Source organism: Nuphar pumila, chromosome 3 (assembly GCF_984573655.1).
Source record: "Nuphar pumila chromosome 3, dmNupPumi1.hap1.1, whole genome shotgun sequence".
Classification (NCBI taxonomy): Eukaryota; Viridiplantae; Streptophyta; class Magnoliopsida; order Nymphaeales; family Nymphaeaceae; genus Nuphar; species Nuphar pumila.
In genome coordinates, this window is record NC_143251.1 from 15,866,402 (window position 1) to 15,879,653 (window position 13,252).

Consider the following 13,252-nt stretch of genomic DNA (forward strand, 5'->3'; position numbering starts at 1 on the left):
TTTTCACTTTGTTAGAGAAAAGGTTTAATAGGAGGAGGCCCATACCAAGTCCATTGTCTTTGAGAATCAAATACAACTATATCATAAAAGGGTTATCAAGAATGAGATAAAATGTGCTTAAAAAGAAGTTATACATGTTTAAACGTGATGCAAAACTTGACGGAGATTGTTAACTTGAAATCATGGCATTTATTTACCAAAATAGGCCATTTCCAATATTCAAATTAGAATATCATTGACTGTATATTGTTATTATTAGGGATACAACAACTTATTGATTTTGTAATGTATGACCATTGTATAAATTATTGTGACAGAGATTGTAACAATTCAATTAAACGTTTCTCCTAATCTCGTGCTGTTAATTGTAGTCTTTTGCCGCAATACGTGCTTTAAATCTTTTTACACATCCATCTGATTTATACTTCATGTTGTATACCCCTTGCAACCAACATTTTTTATCAATTGGCCATTTCACAATACTTCAAGTGTTTCTATAGTGCATGGTTTTGATTTCTTCTTCCGTGGCCTTAATCCATTTCTGACTTTTAGTTGCTTCAAAATAAGTTCCTAGTATTAGAATATAGATCGGATATGGATCCAGTTCTCGATCCATATCCATATAGAACATATGCACGTGTATGTTACCATTATAATGTATTTTACATTACTAACCAGGGGCAATCTTGCCATTGTAAAAAGGTGATTGTAAACCTATTTTATTTTAATGATGTTTAGTGCAGCACACAGAAAATCAGAGTGGCTGCCGATTACAAAGGAAAATCCCTCCTCCTCTCTCCTCTCTTCTCCCCTCCTTCTTGGTATTCACGATAAAACAGCCAACACAAGCAGTTTTGACATGGTATCAGAGCACCGATCAATCTGGGCGTAAAAGTGTCTTCGTCAGGGATCGTGAAAGAGTCTGCCCCATTGGTGACGATCTGCTAAGCCTTCTGCCGAGTCTTTCTCCTCATTGGGAACGTGAAAGGGGCCTATTTCAGTCGGGCCTATTTCTTCATCAGGGATCGTGAAGGGGCCTGCTCCACGACCTACCGTACCTGCTATTTCTCCTCTTCAGACAGCCGAGTTCGCAGACGAGCCGACCTTCAGTCAAGTTTACAAACAGGTCACGTCTGTTTTTATCTCTCTCTCTACTTCAGCCGAGCCCTTTGTTCTTCAACATCAGCCGAGTTTCTTCTTCTTCTACTGCTGAAATACTCCATTTCTGTCAACGTCATCTGCTGTTTCTTCTATTTTTCTTTTTTTTGCTGAGATTTATTTACTGCTGAAATACTTCGTTTCTGTCAACGTCATCTGCTGCTTCTTCTTCTTCTACTGCTGAAATACTCCATTTCTGTCAACGTCATCTGCTGTTTCTTCTATTTTTCTTTTGCTGAGATTTATTTTCAGTTTCATTCACATATCACGCCAACGTTTTTTTTCTCCCACGCTGTCGTTAATTTCTGTTTTCCCTTTCTGACAGTTCTGGACATCACGATACTGTTGGTTCAACGTCATCTTCTGTTTCTTCTATTCTCTTTCGCTGAGATTTATTTCCAGTTTCATTCCCATATCACGCCAACATTACTGTTGGTCTGAAAACTGTTTTGTCAGACTACTTTATTCTCTTCTACTTAATCTTGCATTACTCTGTCGTTTTCTTTTCTTGTTACTTCAGCCACAAGTGTTTTCATTTCAGTTTCAGTTACTAATACTTCAGGCAAGCAATGTCTTCCCATTGTGAACCAGCTACCAATGGATACTTCAGGCTATTCGAGTCTTTCTTCCAACTTCCTTGGATAACTAGTTTCAGAGAAATTAACTACCAACAACTACTTGACTTGGAAAAGGCAAATTGCACCTTTTATTCGTAGTCAAGACCTTTCAGGCCACTTGGATGGATCTACTCCAATACCTCCAGAATTTATCATAACTAAAACCAAAGAAGATGGAGGATTGCCGAGTACTATCCGCAATCCTGCATTCGTTTCTTGGATGAAGCGTGATCAGGCTCTTGTTGCATACATCACTTCCACACTATCTCAAGAGATATTGATTTCCATTCCTGATGATTGCACATCCAAAGTTTTGTCGGAAGTTTTAGCTCAGACATATTCTCAGATATCAGAGGCTAAAGTACTGTTTCTCAAACGCGAATTTCAGATGTTAAGAAAGGGGGCAATGAGCATTATTGAATTCCTAAATCAAGTTAAAAGCATTACGGACCAATTAGCCATGGTTGGGTATCCAGTATCAGATAAAGAAAAGGTGCAACAAACATTGAATGCCTTGGGATGAGAATATCATGTCCTTGTGACCTCCTTATTATGCTTACCTACATTACTCAGTTTTGAGGAATTACGTGCCAAACTCCTTCAATATGAAATGACTCTGAAGAGCATGTCTGATGCTCCAGTTGGACAATCATCTACACATGAGGTTCTTGCCACAAGAATGATAGTTGATCGAGCACGAGGAGGACGTGGAAGAGGCAGGGGAACTGCCATCCAGGGTGGACGTGGATTACTACCTACACCAAATTCCACAGCCGGTTTTTCAAGGAATGTTCCCACATGCTATCAGTGTAATAAACGAGGCCACATCAAAGCAACTGTTGGTTCAACCCGCAGAATCGAAACAGAGCGCAAAATAATAGAAATATTGCTACACCAGGAACTGCATGTACTTTTCGGGTCAGTGATGATGCTAAGGATCTTCTCTTATCTGCGATGGCCAACTTGAACTTGAAACAGAATGATGATGGAATATGGTATGTTGACTCCGGGGCAGCGACTCATGTCACTGGCAATGCAGGTAAATTCTCTACTTTGGTTCCCTATTCTGGAAAATCTAATATTATAACTGGAGATGGGACTCACCACCCTATTTCAAACATAGGCGATGTCCTTATTCCTTTGTCTGAGTCATTTATTTCTTTATCTGATGTTGTTCATGCACCAAATATAAAGAAAAACATTGTCTCTGTATCTAAACTTGTTGACTCTACCAATTCATCTGTGGAATTTACTCCTACTTCTGTCTTTGTCAAGGACCTTCAAACGAAGGAGATGTTCGCTAAAGGAGAGCTACGTGGAAACATGTATGTCTTCAGTGAAGATCCAGCCTCCAGTGTCTTGAAGCCCAAGCCTGATCACCTCTCTGAAAACGTCCTAAGTTTATCCAAATGTAATAAGCCAGATCTCTGGCATTCTCGTCTTGGTCATTGTAGTCAAGTCTTTATTGAAAAGTTAGTGTCCAATGGTTTTCTTTCAGAGTCTGTTTCACTTTCATTAAAGAATAAAATGTGTTCCAGTTGTCAAGTTTGCAAGAGTCATGTACTTCCCTTTCATCAAATAAATAAAAGATCTTCTATCCCTTTTGAGATAATATGCTCTGATGTTTGGGGTCCAGCTCCCAATCCTTCTTCTTCGGGAAGTAAATACTATGTATCTTTTATTGACAGTTTCTCTCGTTTTACCTGGATATTCTTTATGAAACACAAATCAGAGGTTTTTCTTATTTTTCGTCACTTTCATGCCTATGTTAAAAATCAATTCTCCCAAAATATTCAAATTCTCCAGTGTGATGGAGGTGGTGAGTATTCCTCCAAAGAATTTTTAGATTTCCTCCAAGATAATGAGATACATCGTAGAGTTTTTTGCCCGTATACTCCACAACAAAATAGAATTGCTGAACGTAAACACAAACATATTGCAGAAAGTGCAATGAGTATGATGCATGGTTGTAATTTGCCTATCAACCTTTGGACAGAAGCTTTTCACACTGCCACTCATGTGATAAATCGTCTTTCTATGCCTATCCTTAAAAATCAGTCTCCCTATTATGTTCTCTTTGGAATACAGCCTAATTATGATGAGTTACGAGTTTTTGGATGCACATGTTATGTACATGTTGACAAATCCATGAGAAACAAATTTCAAGACAAAGCCTCTGTATGCCAGTTTGTAGGTTATGCAGATGAACACAAGGGGTACAAGTGTTATGACCACATCAATAAGAAGATCAGAATTTTCAGAAATGTTGTCTTTGATGAAAGTAGCTTTCCAGAAAATAAAGCCAACTATGATCGTGAACATGGTGTTATGACTGATAATTGGTATAATCCATGGCTCAGTGCTGAACTTATTTCACATGCGGCTGAATGTACCACTTTGGCTCCTGAAAACATACATGATGAGACGGTTTTAGATAAGGTGTCGGAAACAGAATGTCAGAGATACAAAGGGAACGTCTACACCAGAAGACCCAGAGTGGAAACAGATGCACCTGTTGGAGAACACATGACATTCCCCAATAACATAGAGGCACCAAGAAGATCAAGCAGGATAAGACATCTAATTGAAAAATGGGTAAGTTACGATAACTTCTCTATGGATTTTCAAATTTTCCTATCCAAGGTTGAAAAACATGAAGAACCACTTGGGTTTTGTCAAGCTGCTCAACCTAACAAATGGATTGAGGCGATGAATGAGGAAATAGAGGCACTTCATGAGTGTCGAACATGGGAGATAGTTGGTCATCCCTTAGATAAAAATGTTGTTGGCTCAAAATGGGTGTATAAGATTAAATATAAACCAGATGGGAGCATTGAACGATACAAGGCACGTCTTGTTGCCAAAGGTTTCACCCAAGAATATGGTGAAGACTATGATGAGACCTTCAGCCCAGTACTGAAAATGGGAACCATTCGTATTATCCTTGGCTTGGCTATTGAACATGGGTGGAGCCTTAGTCAACTTGACGTCAAAAATGCGTTTCTTCATGGGGACTTAAAAGAAGAGGTCTATATGGAGCAACCTCAAGGTTATGTAGAGGGAGACCCAAAACATATGTATGTAAATTAACCAGAGCATTGTATGGTTTAAAAGAAGCCTCCAGGTCATAGTTTGAAAGCTTCTCCTCAGAGATTCAGAACCACGGTTTTATTCGTTCCCAACTTGACCATTCTTTATTCATATACAGGGATGGAACCACTGTAGTTTTCTTGCTTATATATGTTGATGATATAGTGGTCACTGACCATGCTCCAGAGCATATTCAACAAATTAAAGTTTTGCTGAGTATGCGATTCAAGATGAAAGATCTTGGAAAGCTATGATATTTTCTTGGTGTAGAGGTGGACAGACAGGATGGAGAAATGTCATTAACTCAACACAAATACACTCTTGATCTTTTGGCCAAAGCAGGAATGACAGATTGCAAACCTGTGCCTACACCCAGTGTTGTCAATCAAAAACTCAACATTTGTGATGGCGAGTTGTATCCTGATGCAAACAAGTATCGCAGTTTAGTGGGCATGTTACAGTACCTTACTTTTACTAGACCAGATATTGTATATTCTGTAAATCAAGTATCTCAGTTTATGCATGAACCAAAGACTGGTTATATGGATGCCGTCAAACGTATTCTCCGATATCTAAAAGGCACGATGGGTGATGGACTCAAATATGCTCAATCTTCGTGGGCAACACCGAAACATGATATATTGGCCTATACAAATGCAGACTGGGCAGGAGACCCAGATGAAAGGAGGTCGGTTTCAGGATACTGTGTTTTCATTGGAAGCAATCTTATCTCATGGAGTAGCAGAAAACATAAAGTTGTGGCAAGGTCTAGCACGAAGGCAGAATATAGATCTATGACAGCTACCACAGCAGAAGTAACCTGGGTTAGGCATCTCCTTACAAAAATGAGAGAGAGTATCTCAAGTTCAATCCTCATGTGTGATAATAGAAGTGCTGTACAAATTGCGTTCAATCTTGTTCATCACGGTCGGACCAAACATATTGAGATTGACCAACATTTCATCAGACAAAAGATAACAGACAAAGAGATTGAACCGGTCTATGTGCCTTCAGAAGACCAAGTTGCTGATATGTTCACAAAAGGTCTCACAAGTAACCACTTTTGGTATCTGAAGAACAAGTTGCACATGGTTCAATCCCATGCACAACTTGAGGGAGGGTATTAGAATATAGATCGGATATGGATCCAGTTCTGGATCCATATCCATATAGGACATATGCACGTGTATGTTACCATTATAATGTATTTTACATTACTAACCAGGGGCAATCTTGCCATTGTAAAAAGGTGATTGTAAATCTATTTTATTCTAATGATGTTTAGTGCAGCACACAGAAAATCAGAGTGGCTGCCGATTACAAAGGAAAATCCCTCCTCCTCTCTCCTCTCTTCTCCCCTCCTCCTTCTCGGTATTCACGATAAAACAGCCAACGCAAGCAGTTTTGACACGTAGCTCCTTTATTTTGAAGGCTTTACTAAATAACACTTGAAATTCTGATGTAAATTCGTATGACACTAGTCTTTCTGTGGGATATCATATCCTTGAGGACCATCTAAATCCATTGGCTGGTTCTTCATTTTTAAGTAGTTTCCATTTGCCCTACAGCTAGTGTGTTGTTAATTTCATGTAACTAGTTCAAAGTACAAGCATAATGAAGGTTCTTTGATATTCAATAACATCTTGGTCATGATTAGCTCATTCATTTTGATCATCTTGCACTTCATCTTGCATCTTTTGTGAAGAATGTAATTGCTGGTATCCTCCATCATCTTATTCACTATCCAGGTGTTTATAAATTCTTCACCAGGATTGCTTAGTTTTTGTATCATTGTCTTAGCTTGCTGGTTTAAACTTGAGCTGTTTATAAAGAGATGTTCATAATCATCATATATGCCTTTTCAATTTCACTTGCATTGCCACTTTTCAGAAATATGTAATGTTTTGATTCGTCAAATCTGACATGCCTCACATAAGTATCCTTTATTTCCCTGTTGAACAGCATCAATATCCTTTAATAGAATAGCCAACCGAAACACACATTTTCTTCAGAGTCTAGCTTCTTTCTTTGCAGTCCATCAAGCATAAATATAACAAATACAACCAAATTCTTCAAATAAAAACAATTTTGTTGTGATTTCAAGAGCATCTTGAAGGGCAAAAGATAAGGGGATTTGCATTTCAAGGAATATTCTATCTGAGGTTGTTTGACATATCCTTTTAGGAATCTCCCATGCATGATGGAGCATTCAAAATCTTGGTTTGTCAAAGGTGCTCTACATGATATAGAAGTGGCATATTTGGGAAATCTTATCACTACTACTTGGTGGGAGGAGGTTGCAAAAACTATTTCTACGAAGTCTGTACCAACAGTTCCCAAACTGAGACTTATTGACAACTGGCTATGACTAATCACTCCACGCTTATGCTTTGCCATGCCAACACGTGAAGTCCTTGCATGGGGAAACCTTTTCATTTGTTCTTAGCCAATGCCTCTCCCTAATAAAGCTCATGCTCTATGTTTGACCTGATTGACACACTCAGCCTCATGAATCCCTTCTGCAGTTCAATATCCTCAAGTTATTTCAGTCCTCATACTGGAAAACATTTTTGTTTGCTCTTAGCCAAATATCTCCCGCTTAGCCTCATGATACCCTTTTTACACATCATCATCCTCAAGTGATTCTACTTGGCACTTATGCCTAGGCTGTCAATGGGTCAGGCTTGTGTCAGGTACCTGTCTGACCTGAACCCAAACACTAGGGTATGGACATAAAAATGATGAATCTAATATTATTTGGGCTGACCTGAATAATATATGGGTTAAGTTTGAGTTATGATTTTTGATAAATATCTGGCCTTTCCTAGGCATTTTTAATGCACTTTTTTTAAGTAAAAGTGCATATCTTAGACACTCTTTATATTATGTGGGTCGAATTTGGGATTCTATTTTCTTCACCCTACATAACCCAAACCTGACTACCTGTAATTTGTGTGTGTTGGGGTGCATTGTTATGGGTCAGATGCCTGGTCTATTAACAGCAGGAATGTGAAAACTGATCTGCAATGAAAAGACATCTTTTGTCCTTGTATTTTCATGTCAACGTGGTTCACTGAGATGATTTTTCATACCCAAGTCATTTCATACATTGTCAAAGAGGGTTGTTCCATAGGTGGGAAGCATGGTAGAAGAATAACTTACCTTGACTTTTTTGTGTTGAAGAGGGGTTATGGCCATTCTAACAAATGGGCATGATGGTGTCAAAACCACTGTAGAAAGAAAAGTTTGCTGACGAAACAGACTAATGCATGTTGACTAAGGAATGAACAACCAATGATTTTGCTGACATCTACAAGATCCTACTTATGCTATTTTATTTTTGGCAGGCATGTTGGTAAGCCTTAGGACTCGGCTGTTGATGCATAAAATAAACTGCGGTTTTGGTGTTGGAGCTTACCATATGGAAGGATGCCGAATGAGTGGACATAGCTAATCTTAAGTTATTGCCAACCGTGGGAAGTTCATCAATTATCTGATTTAAATCATTAATAGAATAGGTTTTGCTCAGTACAGGAAAAAATGGTCCTTAGGAGTATTAGCATTTCACCTATGTTTTCCACTCTTTTCCCCTTCTTGGTTGTTCACTCTAGCTTAAGCTCACCTTTACAAGTCAAAGCAAGAGAAGTCTCATCCCTAGAGTGAGGAAATCCCAGTGAGCCTCTAAGCTCAAGTGGCTTTTTCCTAGTCTCAGGCCTATAGTTTTTTCTTCACTTGGCAGTCTATTTATCAAAATGATTGTATGAAAGGCTTCTGAAGAAAGCATTTTATGCACACCACTTGTAAAGACTAACGACAACCTCATTCAATAATATACTGATGTTTTTTCTCTGCCACTCCATTTTGTTGTTGGTGTTCAGACATAAAAGTTGATGCCCAGTTCCTTAAGTTTTCCACTTCTTTATCATATCTATGAGGGAACACTTAAATTATGACCTTTCTATCTGTGCTACATGAATATTTCTTGTGTAGATGTAAATGGCAATTGTACCCTAATAAAATTAGTGTCTTTTCTTTTTTCTCTCATCATACCACTCATCCTCTGTTTGATATCTAGTACAAACTAACAGGGTATCAGGGTTGAAAAAATAAGAGGGACCGAGCAGGATTCTTCATCACCTTGCTGATCTCACCCAAATTCAGTTGTTCTGCTATGAGGCACATTACTGATGCTTTTTCTTTTCAGCTGAAACGGAATCTTATTATTTATGTCCACATAGATATTCTTAAAAACTGATATCACCCAAATTCAATTGTTCTGCTATGAGGCACATTACTGATGCTTTTTCTTTTCAGCTGAAACGGAATCTTATTATTTATGTCCACATAGATATTCGTAAAAACTGAAAATGCTTTATTACACCTTGATGTTCCAGCAGGATGCACGCACACTCTCATTCACATACACGTGTATGCACATGTCCTCTAGCTTTGTTATTTGTATAAAGTCGGTTCCATTGACTATTTTAGAATGGCTACACTAATGGTTGTATAAATATCTGAAGAAAGGTATATTAGTTTCCATTTAGTGAAGGCTGCAAAGTGGATGTTTTCCATCTTATGTTTTCGAGGTTCTAAGTTTGATGAATCAACAAATTATCTGTCGTGCAGGTCCCTGGAAAATCAGCAAAGGAATGCTTTGACCGAATCCATTCAATCATACCAACGCCACCAATACAGCAGCCTCGTTCTAGGGCAAAAAGGAAAATTTCTCCCTTGGCACAGCTCAAACTTTCTGGAAATGAACCCCTTAAACCTGATCAATTTGGTCTTAAGAGGCCAATTAGTGCCCAAAGGAAAAGTCTTCTTGCTCATAGAGTTGTAAGGCATATACTAAGAAAGCATAGTCTTGCTGATCAGAGCAATAAGGTTGATCTTTCCTTAGTCCTTGAAGGATCCTGTTTGACAGACAAGGGTCTCCAACGGATGGGAACACCTGCTGGCCCAAATTGTATGTTGAAATCCCCTTGTTCTGAAATGAGTGGTGAGTCGCTGTCATCAAACAACAAAAAGGACCCGACAAATATCATCCCTTATATCCACGGGCAAGCACTTGTAAGTCCTGAGATTTTGAAGAAGGTTAAGAATTTGGACTTGCATGAGAAGTATATTGACCGACTTCATATCAGGGAGCAAACACGGAGCAAAAAGTCAGCAATGAAGGGAACAAACTTGGCAATTGATGAAACAAAAGGTGCCATATTGGATAAAACAGAGACTCTTAAGTTTGCAAAGTTGGCTCTAGTTTCTGATGCAAGGGATGTTCTTAAGCAAATCGAACAGGAGGCCCATGAAATGGAAACAGTTTCAGAATATGACGATGATGACATTGATGATGAGCGCGATTTTGGGACTTGTTAAATTCCTTCAACCACACCAGCAATTGTTTTCCATCAGGTAGTGACGTCATTTTTTCTAGATGTATGAATTGGTCTAAGTCCTTGACATCAGCATCCCAGATGACTACTCCACTAGCTTGGCCCTGGTTTTTGATTCCCGGGATGTTCATCGGTTCCAACACAAGGAGGCCCACTATATCAAGAGCTGATTTTGATGACGAAGATATGGTTCGAGTGACCATGGAACTCGAAAGTTGCCACACTCCCACACTAATGTCTTCCATCATTGAGCAGCATTGCCATTTTTCGGGCATATTTGTTCTATGTTCTTTACCTGAATATTTCAACTATTTACCTCTCTCTCTCTCTCTCTCACTCACACACACACACACTTTAGACCTGCTGCAACAAATTTCAGGGAGACCTTGTCAGATTGTTACTCAAATTATCAACTGGATTATTCTCAAGTTGAATTAACCCCCAAGTTTTGCATTTCTTTCACAATATCTGCTGTTTTTCAAGTTTATCTGTAACTGGTTGGATTTCCGTAGCATGTTATGTCTTTATACTCGTCCAACAGTTCTGTAAAGAAGCTTACTGATGCATGTAATATGGCAATTCTTTGGCCAAATTGCAACTGGGTAAATTTGCAGTTTTTTTTTTCATATTTTGGCCGTTTGTGATATTCTGAAGTTCATATGAAACCGCTTGGATTTCTATATAACATTTTATTGTCTAAATGTCTCGCAGTCCTGTTAAGAAGCTCACTGATGCATGTAGTGCTCAGTTTATTTTGCCAAATACGGATAAATGACTGGAGAAACAATTTCCTGCAAGCTTATTGGCACCACACTTTAGAACGACATGCATTATGGGAACTCTTGATTGAGGTCTTGCGTGGAAGAACCATGCATGACTCCTCACATGAGAGAGAGAGAGAGAGAGAGAGAGAGAGAGAGAGAGTTGCACAACAAACGATGCGCACGTGAACTCTCCACTAAATAGGAGAATCCGCATTTGGAGGAGGCACCCCTCATTTTATTTGCCTTGTGGAAACGGTATGTACATAGGCCATGGCAAACCACTTAAAGAAGTTATGGACACGCAATGTCACGATACCATAAATGCCTGAGAGTTAAAAGCTAAACAATCACCTCATACAACAACAGTAGGATATAAAACTTTACTTCACAAATGCAAATGGTCCACTTGTAATGGTGATCACATCAAGGGCAAAAACAAAGGGAAACAAGAAGCGCTTTCTGCTTCAGTTACACCTTCCACCATAACCCGCATTTCTCAATAGTGCTTGCTTGATATCTTCAGACCTTAACAGTGTTCTCTGCTCCCCATCCTATATATTCAGCAAATGAAAAAGGAAGAGAAGAGAATCTCATCATTAGAGTCTAAATTCAAAGGAAACTCATTTCAGTAGTAAAATTTAATAACAAAATATGGAATTAAATAGGAGACTATCCCAACAATGATCAGAAGAAACCACCTCTCTGCAAGAAGCTTGCATTCCAAAATCATTGAAACAACTCATCACACATTGCTGAATTTCAAGCCCAAGAGCTTCTATGGTGCTGATTGTTGACAGCAACAACCCTGGTTTTGCCGCACAGCACAAGTCTATTCTTGTATCTGCGTCCCTTTCCACATCAAACTGCATTTCAACCAATACCAATAAGATTGAAAGGAAAAAATGAGACCTATTTGCATTGCTCCAACTGGATGGTAGGCAATAAAACCATTAGAAATCTGAACATTGATTTTTCGAAGTGGAGTTCTACCTACCCTGGGGGTGTTCCTTACTAGAACTTGATTCTGCTCAATCTGCTTGAAAAAGTTCAGGAGGCTTAGATGATTGTTGCAGTCTTCGGATAGATCTACTTCCTCTTGAAGAGACTTGATTCTAGCGAGGAGTTCTTTAGTATAATCAATGGTATCTCCAAGGATAGATGTTCTGTCCATCTACGAGGAACCCATTTCAAAGTTTCAGTAAAATATAGAATAAAATAAGAAAGAACCCAAATGCATCGGAGAGATGAATTAATGAAGGTCTCAGTCTTCACCTTGCTAATTCTTGGAACAACAGACCTGAGCATTGAGAGTCTATCATTCAACCTTTTCCTTCTCCTCCTCTCTGCCATCAGGTTCTTGGATGGCTGCCCTTCCATCCTCCTCTTCACCAATTGCCTACTTCTCATGCCTGTCTCTGCACCACTCAGTTCCAACTCTGGGATTCCTAGCGCTTGGGAGATCCCTTGCTTAGACATGCCCTCCTTTGAGTCTGAACTGCAGAGGCTTTTGCACAAGAACCCCAACTCATCATCCTCAACCAATGGGAAGAAAGTGGGTGTTTCAGAGGAAGAGAAGGCAAGATCAGGAGCTGACAAAAATCCATCTTTGTAGGGGTAAGCTGCATCCAAGGAGCACCCAAGTGTTGATTGGGAGGAAATGGTGGGTTCATTGAATGAGGAAGGAGCAGGCGTCAGCTGCTCACAGTTTGCAGTGGGTAGAAATGGCGATTGTGGGAAATAAGAAGGGTTCTTATGAAAATCATTCAAGTTGCTGCCATCTGTGAGAAACTCATTCATTTCACCAGGGTAGTTTTCTAGCAGTTCTCTTCTGAAGGCCAGAAACTCCTCAAACACTTCATCAACTTCCATTTTCTTCTGAGAGAAAATAAAGGAGAAACAGAAAAAAAAAAACTGAAGCAAGAGAGTTTGTGGCTCTCAAGGTACAGTCCAGAAGCTGGTTTAATAGAAGAGGCCTGGATCATGACAATGTGGTAAAAATAAACAAATACTAAAAAAATAATCTGGTGTGGTATTTTCCTCCTTGATTGAAAGAGCCAGACCCATTTAAACTTTCCGAGTACTTTTTTCTTATTTTATTTTGGCACCCATTTCCATGGTACTAAACATCCCACAACTGTAATTCCTTGTTTTTTTTCTTCCAAGGAAAAAAGAGAATTTCAAAGTCTTAATAATAGGGTGTGGGTAAGTCTGTTGATTAAACTATTGA

At 39.0% G+C, this 13,252-nt stretch overlaps 1 protein-coding gene across 1 annotated transcript; it reads right to left on the minus strand.

The window, feature by feature from the left end:
* Positions 1-11,319: 11,319 nt before the first annotated feature.
* On the minus strand, positions 11,320-12,894 carry LOC149842116 (transcription factor bHLH93-like). The gene is made up of 4 exons (XM_090000589.1): positions 12,298-12,894; positions 12,020-12,196; positions 11,724-11,888; positions 11,320-11,576 (listed from the first exon to the last, which is right to left on the minus strand). Exons 1-4 carry the CDS (start codon positions 12,892-12,894, stop codon positions 11,490-11,492), a joined length of 1,026 nt encoding a protein of 341 aa, XP_089856715.1. The 3' UTR covers positions 11,320-11,489.
* Positions 12,895-13,252: the final 358 nt, after the last annotated feature.

Coding starts and splice junctions, on each gene's coding strand:
- LOC149842116 (XM_090000589.1), bottom strand. CDS start 12,894: ATGGAAGTTGATGAAGTGTTTGAGGAGTTTCTGGCCTTCAGAAGAGAA. Junction 11,889..12,019: donor TAGTAAGGAACACCCCCAGG/GTAGGTAGAACT, acceptor GTTGAAATGCAG/TTTGATGTGGAAAGGGACGC. Junction 11,577..11,723: donor TGCAAGCTTCTTGCAGAGAG/GTGGTTTCTTCT, acceptor CTGAATATATAG/GATGGGGAGCAGAGAACACT.